Here is a 20,183-nt window from a genome sequence, read left to right as displayed (position 1 = left end):
TAAGAGAGTTGTTCCTTATTTACACATCAGTACTTCAAGAAGCATTAAGTCTTGTACTCTTTTGCTGAAGAACAGGGTTGTAAAAATTGTCAGGTGCTTCCATTTGAATGAGTATGGCATTCCCTGAAAATGCAAAAGGAGCAGTACAGCAATTAAGCATTGGATGGGAAACACAGTCCCAGGCAATAATGTTACTGTTTGAATCACGTGAATTGAAAGTGAGTCCAGTCATACCAGACTGAACTTGAACTCAAGTGACAAAAAAACTTCAGCATAAAGCAAAGCAGAGTATGGTTTTTTTCATACCTTTCTGAAGGTATGTTCGTCTCATCATACTGTGTCTTCTACTCTTTGAAAAAAGGGACGCCACAGACCATTAGCCATACTCAGAAACTATACTCATCATCACCGAATGACAGAACTTTACGCCCAGCACATACCTGCATACAGTTTTCATCACTCCTTAATAGTCACTGACTGATTCAACCCAGAAGCTACTGAATGAGTTTTAACTGCCACCTTTCCCAAAGGGACAAATTCTTAACATTCATGAATCAGGATACATTCAGCGACTGAACAGAACCACACAATTCACACAAACGGATGTGTGAACACTACGGTTCACTAACTACAGTTCACAGGTCCCTGATTGCTAGTACTCATTGTATTCTAACTAAAAAATCCAATATAAACTTTACTTTCATGATCACTGAGTAGAATCCCCCCCCCAAAACAAACAAAAAGAAAAAAAAACAAAAAAAAAGCGCAACATTTTGCAGACATTTTGCTCAAAGCATCTTCCGTTTTCTCTTTCTGGAAAATCTTCCAATCCATTCTATTACCAGTATTTCTAAAAATAACTGTCTCAATAAACAGATAATCAAAGGAATCTGTCGTTAATGTTATACAGCTGCAGCAAAATACACAACAGCCTGGACTACATTACTCCGCGTTCGAGGAAAATCTCTTCTAGTTACAGTTTCTTGAACAGTAATTTGATACAATTCACAGAATAGCTACCCTCAAAACAATTTCTTTGCACAGAACAAAAAGTCACACCAAAAGAAGCACAGTTGTCCTTATAAAAAAAAAAATTCTGCTAGAAGAGACATCCAGTATGCACGTCCTTCCATAATGTAAGGCCCTGATCCTGCAAGACGCGCTATCCAATTAACACTTTGTATACCATTGAGACCCACTGAAAGCAAAAGGACCTAATAACTGGAAGCTGAACCTAAACAAATTCAAACAACAAACACAAGGTGTGAGTCTTTATCTGCAAAAGCACTTAGGCAAATTTCAACAACCTACCTCCGGATGGGATGGATTCTCTTACAGGAAGCCTTTTAAATCAAGAGTGGAAACCTTTCTAAAAGACATGATCTAGATCAGGAACAACTTATGACCTGCATCAGGCAGGAAATTAATGACTGTAATGATCCTTTGACAAAAAAACAAAACAAAACAAAACAAAACACACGCCCACCACACAAAAGCTGATGCAAGGGATCTCTGGACAGGAGCTGTCCCCAGAGTACTTAGAAATAATAATCTTACCTTGTTTACATCCAAATATTCTAACTTTGGCACTTCTGCTGTCTCTTGTTCCTCACTGCTTCCTTCATCGATGTCACTGTCCTCCTCCTGCGTGGAGTCTCGCTTCTGCTCTGCAGGGGAAGGCTTGGCACCCTTTTTGTCCGGTTCCATGTCCACCGGATTCCCAGCTGTGCCGGGTTTCTTTTGTTCTGCTCCTTCTTCGTTGGGGAAAGTTTCCCCTGCCACGCTACAAGAAGGGCTGTCAATGCCACTGTCTCTGTTGGGAATTTTACCATTACCATTCAGTTCTGCAGTGGAGTCTTTACTGCCAAGCTCTCTAGAGGGTTCTTTGCTCACATTCACAGCAGTACAGTCTTCATGGCTTTTGTTATCGCCTATGCTTAGCTCTTTAATTTTCATTATGTCTGTGTTAGATAGATCCGCGCTGCACAGTACGTCTGGCTCATTTTCATCTGGTTCACTTTTTTCATTTGCCGAGCAGCCGCTGGAAGCTACCGTGTCGCAGTCGCACGAGCTTGATTGTTTGGAGGAGTCCAGGCCAGGTTCCATCTTAAGAGCTAAATTTAGCTGGTTTCTTTGAAGTATATGTACAGGTTGCCTACAGGTGAAGAGAAAGCACCCCAAGTCATTCACACTAACACTCAGAGATTTCAGCAGTGCCTCAAAAGAGACAGGCCTGATTTTCATTTGATTCACATTATGTTTCTTACACCCCCCGGCAATCCAAGGAAGCAAGGGTGTGCACATTACTGTAATAACATTCGCCAAGCAATCTCAAATAAAAACACGCCACTCTGAGACGGAAGTTTTACTTATGGTCTAACACCATGAGAACCCCGGCTCTTTAATACTCCCCACGTTGCCTGGAAGAAGAGTTTGTTTTGGTGGTTTGGGGACAGGAGAATCATCTTTCAAAGGAAGTATTTGCTTATAGGTTTGCTTAAACGGGAACTTACATTCTTCAATGGAACAAAGCCTTTGGGGCAAATTAATCTTTGCAAGAGAGAGGACGTTTCTGAAGCACAAGAATGCACTACTTTTCCATCTGAAAGACACCTTACCAGGTTCACCCTAGGTGACAATACGCTCTCACACACAGTACAGTATCTCTCTCTCCCTCTCGCTCCATCTTTATGAAAATAATCACTTAGCACAAGTGGGCAGATTTGGTCATCAGAGAGAATCTTTATGTTAACAGTGTTTGTAAAAAGAGCTAGTGTTACAGCGTAAAAATATCGAACCCAGTTTAATGCTCGTTATATATACACATTTTCAGAGGAAAGAAACTATCTTATATATTAAGTTGTTTCATGATACACTGCATTAACCGTTCCCTGCCTCCAAGAAGCAAGCTAACATTAAGTCTGACATTTATTGAATCTTAGACAGAAAACTCATTTATTTTAAATCACTATAATCAAGTTCCTATAACACTAAAACAATTCTGATATCAAGTCTACTTACTAAAAGCAGATCTGGGCTGCTTGTTTCTGGCAGAACATTTGCCAAATTCAGTGGGCCTTAAGCTCCAAGAATGACTCTGATGCAAACTAATAGTCTTTGAAAAACATGCTTTTACAACAAATACCTTATGTAGTCAGTCAAGCTTTGCACTTTTGGTAAAAAAAACATCCTGAAAGAAGTTTCTGCATGACAACTAATGTTTCCTATTGCTGTATTTTAATTCAAAAATGCAAAAAAAGAGAGATTAGAGCAGATATCAAAAACATATTTACCTAATACTTTCAAATTTCTCAATGAGCGTGTTGACTCCTGCTGATATTGGTATTTCTTCCTCTCCAGGCACTAAGCTCCTCGATGACTTGGGATCAGCTGGTAGAGGCCGAGAAGGCGCAGGAGGAATTCTCTCCTGCCCAGGTTTGAGATGGACAGGCTTAGGAGGTACTAATAAAACACAGAGAAAAAAGGGGAGAATAAATCTCCATCTTCCTTATGTTAAACTGAGAAAAAAAATCCATGCAGTCAAGGCAGAATGAGGAGAATCCATTCTTTCACCCTTCTTTATGGATTTCACCGATGCTGCTGCAGTCCAGAACCATTTCTTACACAAAAGCAGATTGCCCTATGCTAAAGAAAAATGACAGGCTTCTATTTTGCATGTCTACAGGCCTATCAGATGCGTTAACAAACTGAGCAGCTCGCAGAACTTCACCGCTTCCTTGTTACCAAACAGGATGCACAGCTCACACTTAGCTTTTGCAAATGCTCTCGCCATCTCAATCACTCTGCTGAGTTTCCCCTCCCATGACTTCTCAAAACTCAAATGCTCCATTGAATCTAGCATACTAAACTAAAGCTGGAAGAGAAAAAAGGGAAAAAAAAAGAGAAACCCAAACCACCAAAAAATAATCCCACCGCGCATTTCTGTGCCTTATATTTACTTGGCCAGAAACCCCACAAGCAGAATGTAATAGCTTTTCTTCCTTTCATTCTCCCTCCCCCATCCCTTTTGTGGTGTAGTCTTCATAAATTTCCTTCCTCTTTCGGTACTACATTGAGTTATATGCTACAAAAATTAAATACACGTTTTAAGAATGCAAACATTCTGCTTAAGAATTCATTAGGAGGTGTAGGTAAAAAGTTTAATACAGTATTTTGAAAAATGTAATTTAAAAAAATGTATTCAGACCTCTTATATTGTTTGCAGAGTAAATGGTTTTGGAAATACGCAAGCAGTAACCCATGGCAACAGGTTCACATGCAGTTACGGTTTCATACAGTGAAAGCGACTTCATACAAGCAGTCCTTAAACTAGAAGATAGGCAAATTGACCATGCGCTTACTCCCAGAGCGCATACTACGTGGAGCGGCGCTGCCAAATATTCGCTCTGGTCTTAAATATCCAAAGAGCTAATATACAAATGAGAAAACTCTAAATGTAGGTTTTCTTAAATAACTCTTTCAAGAACAACAATTTATTTCAAGAAATTCAGATTTTTAATGGTCCATCTGGCACATCAGCATAATGCGATTAACATTGTAATGGAGCTTTAATTAGCAACTGTTCTGAATGTGTAATTTCATGGTTACTTTCTTTAAGAGGATAACTGACACACACGCACCGAAAAAGCCAGTGCCTGCTGTCCCTGCTCTGCCTAAGCTCTGAAACTGCTGCAAACTCCCGATGAGCCTCGGTGTCCGCTCTCGTCACAGCGCGTGCGCAGCTGCCACGGACGGTCCTTGCTTGAGGTCAAGGACCATGGGTTGTTCCGAATTTTGGAGCGCAGAATGCAGCAGGATTTAAAACTACGGACATTACTGAGTTCATCTCAGCACCAAAAAGTAAAGTCAGACCTTCTAATGATTTGAGCCTTAACAGGACACTTATAATAGATGGATTGACTCTCAGATTGGCCTAGCGTCCAAAATTTGGAATTTGGAATTCCTATCTTAAAATAGAAGTGTTATAGTTCAGATTAAAAACCACACCACAAATCCTACCTTACACAGGAAAAAGAAGTAAGCAGGAAAAGAAAATGATCTTGCATACTAATGCATAAAAACCCCCAAACACACACATCCTTATCCCCCTACTAAAGGCCTATTAGGTCTTTAATAACCTAGACTGGTTTACAACACGCAAAGGTGAATTTTACTGCCTCCCTCAAAGGGCTGACACTAATAACAACGGATATCATCGCTATCCATGCAAACATCCGATCACCGTTTAAGTCCTTCCTGCTCGTGGACTCAGCAGTCACCCAGACAGTACGCCCTGCAGCGCGCGTACGCTGCGCCAAAAGGAAAGAGGGAAATAAAGCGTGTTTCCTTTTGTTGGTTCCGAGTTTGGTAATTACCAAAGTAATTTCAGGAAAAAGACACTTTAGCGCCCAGGCAAAGTCACTGACCTTATTAAACACTATTTACAAAGCAAAACTAAACCACACAAGATGTGTGCTCAAGAGCTGACACCAAAAAACCTACGTTCAACATTTACAAGAAAACATATCACAGCTCCAGCAGCCAGGCAGCTCTGCTTCGCCCATAGAAACGCAGGAACGTATCTGTAACTCCATGGACTAGATAAAATAGGCTCTGCAAAACCTGCACTGCACCTTGCTACGAAAAGCACCGAAATAACGTAACCAACGCTGCAGCGCACGCTCCTGAGCCCCTCGTAAAATCCATTCCGTGGCACGGCGCGTGTAACTTCTCAGCCAAATCTACTGACTTTAAATTCAAAACCATTTGAGACTTCCACAAATGAGCAAATGGAAGACCCGCACACTAAAAACGAGCAATACTAGGTGAGCTCATCTCTCGCTGCTCAGCTGTCAGAGGTACGAGACGAGCAGCCAGCCCTGAAAAGAAGCAGGTGCCGCCTTTCGGCAGGGACGCGGGCGCCCGGGAGGCGGCCAGGAAGACCCGCGGCGGCCCCGCGGGCAGCGTCGCTGCTGCTGGCGCCGTACGTCTCTGGCGCTCCGCCGTGCCCCCGGCCGGCGAGCAGCGCGACCTCGGGCACGCGCCGGCTAACTGAGGGAGGCAAGAGGGCAGCGTGACTGCACACCTCGGTCGCAGGCGGCGCCTGCAACCCCAAGGCAGGCCCTGGGACGGCTCTTCCACCGGTCCTTCTCCACCCACCTCACCCAACAGCCCAGAGCCGCCTGGAAGATGCACAGACCGAGCAAGGCACAACATCGAAAAAACCAAGCACGCTCCCGTGAGGAGCAGCGGGACGGACGAGACGCGGGCAAGGCAAGGTTAGAGACCGGGGGGCGGCGGCAGCGCCGGCGCTGGAGCCGCGAGGCGGCAGGCAGCGAGGCCCCGTCGCTCCCGCGAGAGGGGCACCGCGGCCTCAGGGTCGCTGCGGCCCCCCCGGCCCACGAGCCGTCCGCACGGCAGCGCAGAGCGCCGGCACGCGTCTATTAGGCGACGTGACGGGGCGCTCCCACGGCGCCCCCCGCGGTGGCGGCCCCAGCGCATCCCTCCCGAGAAGCCACCACGGAACAGGCCGCGGCGAGGAAGCCAAGTAGCTCCGGGGACTGGGGTGACGCTTTAAAGCTCACGAATCTAAAGATTCTTGCATAAGACCACCAATAAAAACCGGGGGAAAGGTTTTTATGTCCGCTGCGAGGAAAGGCACCACAGCGTCACAGTCACTTTCGTCGGATGGGGCCACCAAGGACAAGCGAGGATAATTTACAGGAAGAACGTCAACCTGAATACAGTCAGTTTAACGAAAGCAGCGTGTGGAACTGTATCTGCCCCATGACTCCTCACTGATTTTTTTAATTTTGCCAATTGCATTTTCCTGGAGAGGCAAGAAGTAAATATTTTCCTTTCTTTGCTGGCTCTGCAAACCACACAGTAAGGGGCACCAATGAACTGTGCAATGCAAACAAGCCATTTCAAATTTACAAAGTCTATAAAAGGGAAGAAAAAAAATCTTTACCATCTCTCTTGCTTGCAAAGTACTGTTTCCTACTGTTATATGTAAACTACTTGCAGATACTTTTTTTAAATTCGTTTGTTCTTGTAAAGAAATAAAGTGAAATAATAAAATAATTGTTTAAGTTTTATGACAATTAAGCATCTTTCAGGAAGATGACCGGCACGTCCATGACCAAGACTTGTAACAGTGATTTGCAGTGTTGGCCAACTTGGCTCAGTCTAGCATAAAATTAGAATATTAGAACCAGATTTCAGATTAGAATCTGAAATCTGAGTACTGGGTACTGTGTGACAGCCCCATTTTGACTGTGACTCTTGCTTCTTACTAGATGACATTTACAGCGACATCACGAAGCCCAACCAAGCTGGGGTCTGTCAAAAAGAGTATTAGCAAAGGTAGCTAATCAAAACAGCACGTTGCTTTTGGATGCCTGCTTCACCTCGTTAACAAACTTTCATCATTCTCGGAGCGCTAGGCCGTATGTCAGCTAGCGAGATACACTGACTGCTCTGATTCTAAGCCCACGGCTCTAACAGGAGAGAGGGCTTGGATGGGCATTTCTGACCGGCGGAAGGAAGAAGAAAGAAGTAGTACCTGTCTCAGTGACGGACGCAGATTATGCTAATCCACTTGGGTAACTTTTAACTGGGATTGGAATCAAGCTAAGTAAGCTCCCTTCGACATTCTGATGTTGAATGTGGAAATACACACACACACTACATATGTAAAAAATACATACACACACGTGTTTTTATACATACATATATATGTGTGTGTATGTATACACACACACACATGCACAGAACAGGCTACATCCTCAGTAGTTGGAAATCAGTGCTTCTGCAACTTCAGAGGAGCTTCCCTGTTCTGCACCAGCTGAATTCACTCCATTTGTTACTGAACAGACACTTTTGTTATTCTTTTTTACTGTTAGCATTAACATTCCTGCAACACCCACTAAAGAAATATGGAACACCAAGACCTCAAGGAGAAAGCTCTATAAATACACAGACCATTACCTAGTGGGATGATTCGAGCATGAACTAATATGCCAGCTAAACACTTCAGATTGACTTTCACAATCAGAAGGGACAAAACTTTTTCTTTGTAGCTGTTTAAGGCTAAATGCATACCCGAAAATTACTTCATAAAGGCTTTTGGAATTGGGGGTGCAAGGGCACAGTTTGTACAAAACCTCCTAATGGTGACCAAAATATTACATGGACAGGCTTCTTACAAATTTTTATTTTATGAACTTAGTATCTTCTCCGGGCTTCTCAGCTTCTCTAGACCAGCTAGAACATGGTTCTTCCTGACTTCTGTTCTACCATATTTGGGGATTGTTACCTATTTCACTGTGATTCTTGCAGGTTTGTGGAGCTACCACAGTCCACATGTTACTCTTGGATGTGACTGGTTTAGCTCATATTTCTCTTTTTTAAAATATATTCATTCCATTTAGGCATTTTCTGTTGCTATGCACAGTACTTTCAATAAATGGAAAACAGATCCAGGTTTAAACAATAAGCTATTCTTACCTATATTCTTTAAAAAAATTAATAAAGAATGAAAACAATATTGCTAAATTAAACTTAGACTTCACAGCTGCATGCAGCATCACAATAATACAGGAAGTATAATATGACAAGTAATCTGTTATTCCTGAATCAATTTCTTCTTGCAAGCTTCCCTAAGAGGTTATCTAACGTTGGGAAAAGTGAAGGTAATAAAACTCTACTAGCTGTATCTGAACCTTAGAATATAAAATAACTCTACTTTGTTATGACTTAATTAAAACAATTCATTTAAAAATATTTCACTTCATGCCTCATAGAAGTTTCCACAAGTGCTGGGAAGACAAAGCCACTTGCCTTGGGGTTTCTGCAGAGGATGCATTTTGGCCAGTGGAGTCTTGGTTTTGGGCTTCCTTCCAGTTTGATGGATACATTGCGCAGGGCTGATGTGCTGCAGTTCGCCGCATGCTTCCAACGCTGGGTTTGAGTCAATGTGACATTTGATTTGAAAAGGAGCACAAGGGCAACCTAAGGAGGGGAAAAAAAAAAAAAGTTAATGTTTACCTCCTTTTCTTCATCCTGAAGAAAGTTTGTGCTCCCTCTAGTAGCACACCACTCATGGAAGCTCCTGAAGGCAAGCAAGGCAGGGGGAAAACGGGGGAGCCAGTCATTCACCCAGAAGTTACTACAACCAATATATTCAGTCTTGACAAACACGCCAAACTAGTTGATGGATAAGGCAGCAGGAATTTTGGTAATCCTATCTTCTATTAATGATTTATTTCTTCATTACAGACACCCCAAATAAAAGCAAAATAGTAAATATAAAAGATAAAGGCTGTTTCAAAAGGGTTCCTCCAAACAGAAATACAAATGCCCTAGCACACAACAGCTTGCTAGTTGGTAGAACAACAGCTAACTTACAGTGTATTAGAAATGTGTCTGATGGAAAAAAATGCTCCATTCCTTCAGGAGATTTAATCTTTCAAGCTACATTTTACTGCTATTTATTATTCCTTCTTGCATAAAATATTAACATTCCCTCAAAAGGCTTGAGTCTAGAAGATCCCATTAAGATATGATTCAGTGGGGAAAACAGAGAAAAGAGTGATTAATATGTTTGTTTGCCTTTTAATTTAACACTCTTGATACATTTCTGTGGGCACTATGGAAATAAACCCATATATCCACTTTCACATAGTGGTTACTGGACTTTTTTAATTTTTTTTTTTTTTTTGGACTTTTTTGGCAAGGAGGTCCCAAGAGACATGAAATCCCTGAACTAGCTTTACTAATGTGTCATAAAAAGGAAACTGGAACACTAATCCATAAAAAATGGCAAAGAAAACATGACAAACATTCTTTATGTTCCTGTTTTAAAGTGGACTAGTTGAAATTACCAGCATCTTTCTGCAGTGAGATGATCTCCATTATGTAGAAAAAGGATTCATCTAAATGTGAAACTCGGTCTTAGCCTTTCTGTGATATGTTCAAGAACATGGAACGAGCTTCACAAATGCAACCTACTCTTGGCTAGATTTCTATTAAGATCAAAAAACTGAAACAACAAGCACCTCCATCCACATCAACTAAACTACCCTGGGTTTACACTAATGGTATTAAATTGGGATGTGACCTTTTGGATCAAGACTTTGAAATCTGAGCCTTACAGGCTGCTTGTGAAGATTAGCCAAGGGCTGTTCTCCAAACGCAGGAACTTTCATAGCATTACAGAAATTTTTTTAAAGATTGGCATAAAATATTCAAAAGCTAATTTCACTGACAAAAATGGATTCAGATGGCTGAATCTATTCACTGAGCTCTGCCACCCAAATATATAACCCATGAATTCCTCAGTTCGGCTGCCAGTTGTTGTTGTTGAAGATTCATTAGCATTTCTACCATAGTATCTGCTTTTCAGCAGATTTGAGACTGACCAGCTATTAAAATATGCTTATAGCTGAAACCAGGAATTTATAAGCACTAGTGTCATTCATACATAGTTTTACTTATCAAGCAAATGCAGTGAAAGTAGAATAGATTATTAGAACAGACTAACAGATTATCCAAAACAAGCTGCCACAGGAGGAACTTACGCAGATGCCTCCGTTCTGGATGCTGAGATTCCCAGTGATGGCAATGGCAGCGTCGCAATGGCACGCAAGCTTTTTAGGGAAACGACGGCAATGTCTTGTTTATTATTAACAAACAGGAGCTCAGGACAGTAATAAATTAAAATAGCGCATAAGGGAAAAGCTATAGTTAAAGACAATGCAAGGGCAGCATGTGGAAAACAGAAGCAAGCGCAGCAGTGGGAATTCCCTTGCGTCCACGACTGCTAGGTGATCCAGCAATCCCATATGCTCCACACGCACATTTTTTCTAAAAATTGCTTTAACACTCCAGGTCTCGTCGGACAAGTCTCTGCACCTACAAAAGCTTTCCAGCAGACATCTCCACCTGTGCTTTGCTGGTTGCTCACATAGGCAGGGCACGGGCCTCCTCTCCGGGGGCAGGGAAGCCCCCCGCGAGCCGGGGAGCAGAAGAGCCACCGCGGACGCTTGGTCTGGAGAAGGGCCAGCACGATGCATGCAGCCTCCCCACGGCGGCTGGGGGCAACGAGCCACAGCTCCCTCCTTCCCCAGGGCACCGGAGCCCTGCGGCCACAGCAGGGCTGATCCGTCGCGGCAGTGTCCTACAGCGAGCCCAGCTATCCCTGTGCTGGTGTGCGATAAGGCACCCAGTCTCCTTAAACGTTTCCTTTTCTTGTGCCACCACTGCCACAGCAAGGGACCATCTTCTTTGATATCATTTTGCAAAGGTTCAGAAGAAACTTGAAAACAGTTCCTTTTTCTTTCCTCTTGAGATTCGTCGGGGTGAAAGGAGGTCCCACAACCTTTTTCCCTTACTGATAAAAATTAGAGTTATCGGCTGCTTGCTTGCAAGTGCATGGCACAACCAGACACCTCTTTTATATCAATGCTAAAAGTTCTTATTACCAGTTTTGGTTACTGAAATGTAAAGTGCTCTGACCCATATTTTATAGGCCCACAAATAAGTTTTTCTCTTCTACTTCATAATCCAGTCAAACAGTCAAGGCACAAGCTCCTTTGCTGATATAACTCAGCCCAGTGGCAAACACCTCCATGTTGACTGAAGCAAGCTCTGAACTTAGCTCCAAATGCCTCAGGATTTGTGCTTGGAGGCATCTGCAGAGCAAACACTTAGCTAAGCCTTATACCACTTCCCTTTAAACAAGAGAAGACCAGCTTAAACAAAAAAATCGTCTTCTAAAAACAGAGTATTTTATATCATCTGTCCTGTATACTGCATATACACATTATTGCTAAAAATAAAATTGATGTCCACCTAATGCTGGTACTTAACCCATGCATTTACTGACACTGCATCCAAAGAGCAAGTGGGCACAAAGCTGAAAATAAAACTGATTGATAAGCAGTTAGAAAGACGATGAACTTGGAAAGCCACAAGTGCCTTACACACCAACATAGTGCTGGCCCTAAATCAAGAAAAATATGCATGGGTAAAACCACAGAAGTGGCTTTCATTCTTTTTTATTTCATTTAAGCCAAGATGGTTCTCTCTATTCATCTCTGATGTGGCCCCTAAGGGCTGCTTTTTGCACACAAGACAAAAATTCGCTTTCTTTATGTGTTTTTTCAAGTGCTATAAAATGATCTTTGAAAACAAGATTTACTGGATTATTTCACATGGAATTCTCCGAAAGTAAAACCCACCGTCTGCAAAGAGAGCTCCAGGGTGCTCGTAGGAATAGGCTGGGAGAGAGACTATAAATCAGACGCAGACGTAGCCCAGGTAACCACCCAAGCTGCTTCCAGAGAGGGGAGAGGGCCAAGGGCTCCCCCGACCGCCTGCCCTTCTGCACCCACCGATCCGCAGCAGTCCAAGGAAAAACCACCGCTGCTTTGCTCTTCGGCGCCGCGTTGCTCTTCGTGTGAAAACCTACCCCAGAGCAGATCAGCCCTCGCTGCTGCGTACCACTTTGGGAGAGTACTGGCACGTGCAGATCGGCGCGTTTAGAAAGAATGGTTATTTGTGCCCAATCTTTATTAAATGCTTCTAATAATAAACTGTCATCTCCCGAAAGTCTGGCTGTCTCTGGCTTCGCATCTGATTCTCAGTTACCTCTGACAGCTCGAGGAAGAAAGTTAAGTGTGCCTGACTGTGAAGTGTGTCAGCACTTCCAGAAGCAAATATAAAATTGGAAAGAGCACTCTAAAAACCTGAGCTTGCACTTCCAGACATACAAAACTCAGCTTTGCTATGCCTGATCCTATCCTAGCATCCCTAACGCTGTATTTACCAAAAAGCCATGAAGTACTTAACTGCAACTTTACTCACATAAACATTACTCACAAGCAGTTTCTCTGTTCAAAACTAATCCAAGGAGAGAACTGCAAAGATGATGCTTCCCAGAGATAACTCTTCATGTTAGATTCACAAAATAATAGGTATTTAAGGCTCCTCCGAGAGTAAAATTTAATCAAAACTCCTGAAAATGCCTCTGATGAAGTACAACTTATAATTTCACTAAAATAAGAAATTTGCATTAGCCTTTCTGACAGAATTCAATGCCACAGGGAAACCCTGTCACAACACGGAGCAATACTCGTCCTCAACCTGACCAATTTTAGATGATATCCTCACTAAGCTGTTTACTCTCAGAAGAAAGCCCATATTTCTCTTAGATGTTGTCGCAAGCGGTATATTCTTACAGACTACAACATGTTTTTTCATTAGACTACAACAGGTAAAACATAAAGATTGTAGGTTCTCCACTGAGCGCAGCAGTGGAAAGACCGGTTCAACCCAACGGCTGAACGTCAGGTTGCAAACCTCTCCTCCGGCACACCAACCTCACAGCGATTTCCAGCCTTGGAGCCAGATTCGGTTCTTAGGCTTGGCACCTAGTCCCCAGGTATCGGAGTTTAGAAGTTCTCTCAGTTTAAAATAACAAATAACTTGGAGGACTGTGACAGACAGCAGCAAGCCGCTGCTTTGGCATGCCCTACGTTTGCTGATGCCGTAACCGGTGCCCTCACGAGCTGCGCACGCACCGCCCTGGACACACGTACAGCCTGGGCAGCGAGCCCCTTGCCCGCGGACGTCAGCACGGAGGTGCTTTCCCCGCGCGCTCGAAAGCGAACGCACCCAAGCCGAGAGCCGGACGCAGATTTGCCTGCGCTGTGCTGCCCCAGCCCGCTCCAAAGGATTCGCACCCAGTCCTCCCTCAGAAAGCTACATCTCACCGCTTCAGCCTAACCCCCGCACTCCCAGCCGGCACACAGAGAATGCATACGGATTAAAAGGGATGACAAATGCTGGACTCACAGAAAATTTAATAGCACGACTTGAATATTTGCCTGCTTAAGCCAGGCTTTCTTCAGAGATAGTTCCCAATCCCTCTGCCATGCCCAGAACACAAGAGCTCGGTGAAGATACAGAAAATGGTCCCAGCAACGAGCGGATGAACCTTCCTGTTCCCGTATACCTGTAACTATAGCTCTACCACTGCTGGAGCTCACAAGGAAATCAAGCTCCTAGGAGCCTCCAGTTTCCTAATTCTTTGCTAATTTACACCTTCTGCAACATCAATGAAGTCAACAGCCCCAAAAGGCCCCTTTAATGTAACGTGATATCCACCAGATCCAACTCTGAGAGCGTGGGAAGACGTTATAATTCTCTGTTCTCTCTTAAGAAATGCAACTATTCCAGAAGCAAAGTGGTTGTTACATCCACAGATGTACCTAGTAGCAGTGCTCCTTCTCTAACCTGATTTTGTAATATTCATCATGCATCCCATTTCCTAAATACAGATGGTCATCAAAAGGGTAAGCTACCAGTCTGATTAAAAACTGTTTGCAGGAAAAAATAAAAATACAGACAAACTAGAATCTGCATAATGGCAAGGGATGTTTCTGCTGTCAGCCAAAGTCTAGGCAACTAACCATGTACCTACCTAAAAGTGGCCAGATCTTTCAAAACAAAACAAAAAACCCTCAGTTATTAATATCTAGAGCTGTTTTGAAAGCTGTGCCTTTTCTAGATAACAGAAACTGAGCTCTTCCCAACGTCCGCCTAGAAATCGAGCATGCACAACGCACCTGCAACCTCCTCTAGCAGGTTTTCAATGCATACAATTCAAGCAACTCCGTATTTTCAACTGAAACATCTGCTTGGGCATTCCCTAGCGCTGTCACTAATAGCTAGGTTAGCCCTATCGTCATCCCTTCCTCCACAGCAAAAGCCTTTCAAGGAGGAGAGGCTAGTTTTACTGCTCGCCAGCAGGGCCTCGAGGAGGACAGAGCTAATGTATGCCTCCGGATAAAAAGACCCTACTAAAAGGAACACCGTCGCAAATTAAAAGGTGCCGATTATGTCTTCCCTGTGCCAGCAGGAATCTGCCCAGGGGTGTAATGCTTCGTCCTGTGTGTTCAGGCTGGGCTACAGCCACCGGGGTGTAAGGCCCTCCTTAAGGAAGCTACAGCATCCACTAGACTGCGTGAAGAGCCAGTGTCACGAGTGTTAAGTACACGGCATTGCAATGAAATTTGTATTGCAAATCAAAAGAAAGGTGTCAGCTCTAGTAATGGCACGACGCTATCCTGGTTGTTCCAGTCAATTACAAAATATCCAACACCACCCTTAAAGCTGTCCACAGACCTACAGCTCCCCAGAGCTCACGTTTTTCCTCATCTCTCCAATTTCACGTGTTCCCCCGCACCAGCTCCCAACCCTGCCCTGCCAGGCAGGGGTGAGCAACAGATCCTTTCTCCCATGCTGCCATCTGGCACACCCTTCTTTCCCCTCTTATACTGCCTAATCAACTCAAGCATTTTCCTCAGATCCATTGAAAAACTCACCTCTTCTTCCTGCCCGTGGCCCATAACGCGCTAGCAGAGCAGGCAAGCCCAGCTTCCTATGTTTTTGCCTGGTTCCTGTCACTCGGCCCGAAGCTCGACCCCTTTCTCCTGCTTTGACAGCGCTGCAGGTGCTGCACGACAGAGCGCGGGACCACGCTCAGGCTGCCCGTAAAGCAGCGGGTGGCGGTACTGTACGCTTGCCCTCCTATCAAAATAAGCTGAATGGCAGTAACAACAGGTATTTCACATGACATCTATTTTTCTGACATTCCAAAAAGTCAACTTCAGTAAAAGAGCGATAGCAAAGCTATCACCACAAGCTTTCAGAAACAGGCACAACCAAGAAAACATTTTGTTCAAAAGCAAGCAAGAAGCTGGCATGGATTGAGATTTTATGTCAAAAGAGACGCATATCACTTACTTGCATTCAAGCAGAGACACCCATATTTTTCTCATTTGCTCAAACCATAAGATAACCAAAAATAAGGGAGACCAGTTCCTGCTGCAGCTCTCATAACGTGTCTTAAAATGACAGCAGAGAACATTTCTAGCTCAGTGTGTGCACAGGCTCATGCTCACAGGAACTGACCTCCCCCATCCCGCTTCCTATAATCAATGTGGTTAGGTAACGCAAAGCCTATAAACGTGGCAAGCATGAACCGAGGAGCTTTACTAAGCAGAAGTTAAGGGAGATTGCTGCAAGTCGGCAAAAAATGCTCTGTGGGTCAAGTTTCATTTGTGTCTGAAATGCAGTAAGCAGGATGCAGATGTTTTAGAGTCCTGAATCTTTCTAGCGCAGAAAAGACAGTAAAGCCCGACCGCTCTAAAAGGGTTTCTACTTAGATACAGCTCAACATTACTGCGAGAGTGGTAACAGCAAAATGTCTGCCACTAGCAGGGACATGACATGGGAAGCACATGACATGGAAACCACGTGCACTGTGAAGCTCTGCAAGAGGGGGCTTCGCAGATCCCCCAGGAGCTGGGCGGCACACGGGCAGCGCCCACCCACGCAATCCCACGCAATCTTCCCCTAAGGGCTACAGCAGGGCATCCAAAGCGCTTCCTGAATGCAGAGGTATTAACTCTGCTGTGAAACGGTCCACAGAAGTGACAATAAATGTAATTCAATAGGCATGGGATGGAACTGGTTTAAAAAATCCCATGAAAAGATTCCGATAATTATTTTCAACACTCCTTCTCCCCCTCCGCCTGCTTACAGCTCTCCTGGCAGAATCATATCTTGGGAAACGATAGAGAGAGAAACCAAATGTAAAATTTGTCTATTTAAAATGAAATGCTTCGTTTTAGGGCAAGAACAGTCCCCAGAGTTCCGCAGAAGAGCTGCTATTTTGTGTCCTTACGAGAAAAATACAGAAAGTTTGCAAACCCTGCCAAACTACTTGGTTTGAGGAAGCCTATGAGAGGTTTGGTAAATTCAATTTAACACACTTAAAACAACAAAGAAATATATCCACGAGAGGATTTTCACAGAAAGAACCAAACAGCTAAAATAAACAAACAAATCTGTGCATATAAAGAACAAAAAGGACTAATAAATTCTCCAGACCCGTACCGCTGCAACATTTCTGTTCTGGGAATTGGTGTACTTTTATTTTGTTCGGAGTACTTTTAAATGTCTTAGGTGAAGACACTTCCTTTAACAGACATTTCTGCAGTGCACTGAGGGTGACTATTTTGAACATCACCGTCGCAGTGTTTTACATATGTTTACCTCAAGATTTCCCACCTTTAACCTCATCAGACTGTTTTAAAGGAAATTACTGCATGCTAACCTAAATAACTCAAGGCTATGCTTTACTGGTATTGGTAGACTCTTTATGCCCCTTGCCCTTCACCAAAATGGACACACTCTTTATAAATCAGTTCTTTTAGCTCTGATTGTTCATGTTCTCCCTCTCTACACCCGTTGCAGTTGCCCATTGCTTCTGAGAACACGTCTCCTAGAAAGTACCTTACTAAGCGTACTACGCCACACGCTCATTCGGGAGATCCACAGACATATTTAGATACCTAACTCCCACTGAAATTAATATTTGCCTGACCACTGACAACTTTACTATTGACTTTAGACGGGGCCAAAATTTCACTGTTGACGATAACCCTTTCCAGTGGTTCTCTGATATTACACGTACACACAACTCCTTTCCTTTCGGTACCATCGCTGTATCTCTCATCACAACGTTGTTTTTATTTCCACATCCTGATTAACAAAAGTGCTTAAACAGAGCAATACCTAATCCAGGTCACTGCGAATTACACTCAAACCCTCCTCTTCCTTTGAGCCACTTTGCACTTGATCACGTAGCCATGGATTACTCCACAATTGTTTTTGAAGAAATGACCAGAATTAGCTTTGACAGACCTGTAGCAGTCGTTGCCTCACAATATCAAACATCCTTCTTGTCCCACTCAGCGTCGGTCTGTCAGGGTACTACAGTGCAATGCTCATTTTGTATTCTGCAAGCAAATTAAACAAACTCGCACCCCACACCCACATTTGTCTAGCAAGCCCCACTGCTTGCGTTGGGAGCTCGATACGGCCAGCAGGATGAACAAGTGTCCAGCCCAGGCTCACGACAGTCATGCAGTTGCTTGTCTCCACCTTGGTCACTAGCTCTTCTCACATAGACATGGTTAAGCTGACAAGCTACTGTTAAATATTGACTATAAAAGTGATTCCTACTGATACGTTTGTTCTATGTTTACATACTATAAATATCCAGGAGAAACAATATCTATAAGTGACAGAAATGATGAGCTTCACATATAATGCTCCATTATAGCACTACTCAAAATACGTGTATAAAACAAAAGCCTACTGAGATCTTTACATTTACATGACAAAGAAAATAAAAGAGAGAAATACAAACGCCTGTTAGAAATCTAGCTGCTAGAAAATCAGTACACATGACCCCATGCTGTGGAAGGAAAAATAAAACAAACGAAAAAAAAGAAACCAAAGACAACAGACGCAAACAGGCACGCTTCTGGAGTTGTAGGCGTTTTACAGTGTCCCAAAGACAACTGGCCATCCTACCGTACACAGCCAACACAGAGCAAAGAGCCCTAAGAGACTGTTCAGACACTTCACGTTTGCACCAAAGCAAAATGCCATATCTGCCGAGGCGTAAATCAGGATCAGATCAACCCACTGCCTACAGAGCAACTTTAAACTACCTTCCAGGACAAAAAGGCAGAATCTAACATTAACCATAAGGAAGGACATTTTTCCCTAACAAAAAAGCAACAGGAGTTTTCTTCCTTTGCTTCGTTTCCAGTGAGGGTTGGCTTGGCAGCCTGGCCTCCTATCTGCAGCTATAAAACTAGCAGATAAAAGGGAGCAAAGACTTAATCTCTCCTGATACAGGAGATTAAAAAGAGGCTGTTGGACTGGAAGTAGTGACCAGAAAAACAATACTGAGAATAATCTTAAACAGAGCAAGACTATGCTCACTTAGAAGAAAAATAAGAAAGAAACCAAGGTAAAGCGTCGCAGAGTATATTCCCCTGTCAGAGCTAACAATAGGCATATTAAAGCCCCAAAACAAAAATATTTTCTTTTCCTGTATGAAACAGGATGTGGAATCCCAGTCAGCACTTGGTTACCCTCAGTCTTCTGAGGTTAGAGACAAGAAATGTTTAAAAAAAAAAAAAAGCTTCTTTTAAAACCAAACTGAGTTCACTGTTAACATAAGTCTAGATCATCGGAAAACTGCTGTCCACATTCTTCAGTGCCAGTTTTCTTTCTGTCACCAGAGTCAGGCCCAAACCTGCATGCCTTGGGGAAACCTCGCCATGGGGAGGCAACCTGCCTCCTCCAGGGTCCCCTTGCTCGCGGCCCCAGCACCAGCCCAGCCTCAGCCCATGTCATGCAGAGGACGAGTGGTCACGGCGAAGCAGCTCCTAGCTATAGGCCACCACTATCCCAGCACAAGCATGCAAATACCAAGAGCGGAAACCTCCAAATGGAATCATCTCTTGGCTAATAAAACTTCTAAGAGAACTTAAACTTAGCTGGAGTTTGGGGGGAAGAGCTGTTTGCTTTTTCCAAGTATCCATATGTGTTCTCTGCTGTGGCTTAATTCAAAGACTTTAATTTTCAGCTCTGATATCTGTTTCTGCATCTGTAACACTGCTATCTGAGCTACCATGACTATCTGCACAGTGCATGACCTCAGAGTGATGCCAGAGCTAAAATCTGTGCTTCTCTCCATTTGCCAAGGGGCAATTATCAAGCTCTTTCTTGCTGTTTTGTGACAAATTTGTATCCAAGTGATTCTTATTTTGCTTACACTCTGTACGCCTCCAAAGTTTGCTCTTAGCTTTCATGTTCATAGCTTACTCTGACCAAGGAGCCCTTCCATAATTTTGTTCAAGGCAACAGCAGTTCTATAACATTTCATAATTCGTATACATCTTATCAGATCTGCTCTCAAACTTTTGCAATATAATTTCAAACCTCGATTGAAATGCATGCAAGGCACAGAGGAAATAGGTTTTCAGTTAAATAAAAAAAAAAGTTTAATTTCTCACTGTAGTGCTGGAGACCAATTCACAGATAGAGGGAGATTCTTGAGTTGACCTATGTTTTTTAATTTTCTTAAAATTTACACTCTGCCTGTTTTTCAGAAAGACATGCAAAAAAGCAAACAGTGTGGGATACTGACCACTAAATCTCCACAACTGGAAGGCAATGTTGAGAACTTGTATGATCTATCAAAATGAAAAGGACAGGCTAAGACAAACTCATTCTTCTGGAGGAAGCATTTA

At 43.3% G+C, this 20,183-nt stretch overlaps 1 protein-coding gene across 2 annotated transcripts in view; it reads right to left on the bottom strand.

The window, feature by feature from the left end:
* FGD3 (FYVE, RhoGEF and PH domain containing 3) overlaps window positions 1-20,183 on the bottom strand; it is a 115,710-nt gene that overhangs the window by 47,712 nt on the left and 47,815 nt on the right. For both annotated transcript variants that reach the window (XM_067303779.1, XM_067303780.1), the window contains exons 2-4: window positions 8,842-9,012; window positions 3,294-3,462; window positions 1,558-2,155 (exon numbers count right to left, since the gene is read on the bottom strand). In XM_067303779.1, the coding sequence (XP_067159880.1) occupies window positions 1,558-2,155; window positions 3,294-3,462; window positions 8,842-9,012 (938 nt within the window). The remainder of the gene's footprint in view (window positions 1-1,557; window positions 2,156-3,293; window positions 3,463-8,841; window positions 9,013-20,183) is intronic.

The sequence above is a fragment of the Apteryx mantelli genome, chromosome 12 (genome assembly GCF_036417845.1).
Source record: "Apteryx mantelli isolate bAptMan1 chromosome 12, bAptMan1.hap1, whole genome shotgun sequence".
Classification (NCBI taxonomy): domain Eukaryota; kingdom Metazoa; phylum Chordata; class Aves; order Apterygiformes; family Apterygidae; genus Apteryx; species Apteryx mantelli.
This window is presented reverse-complemented; position numbering and strand designations above follow the sequence as displayed.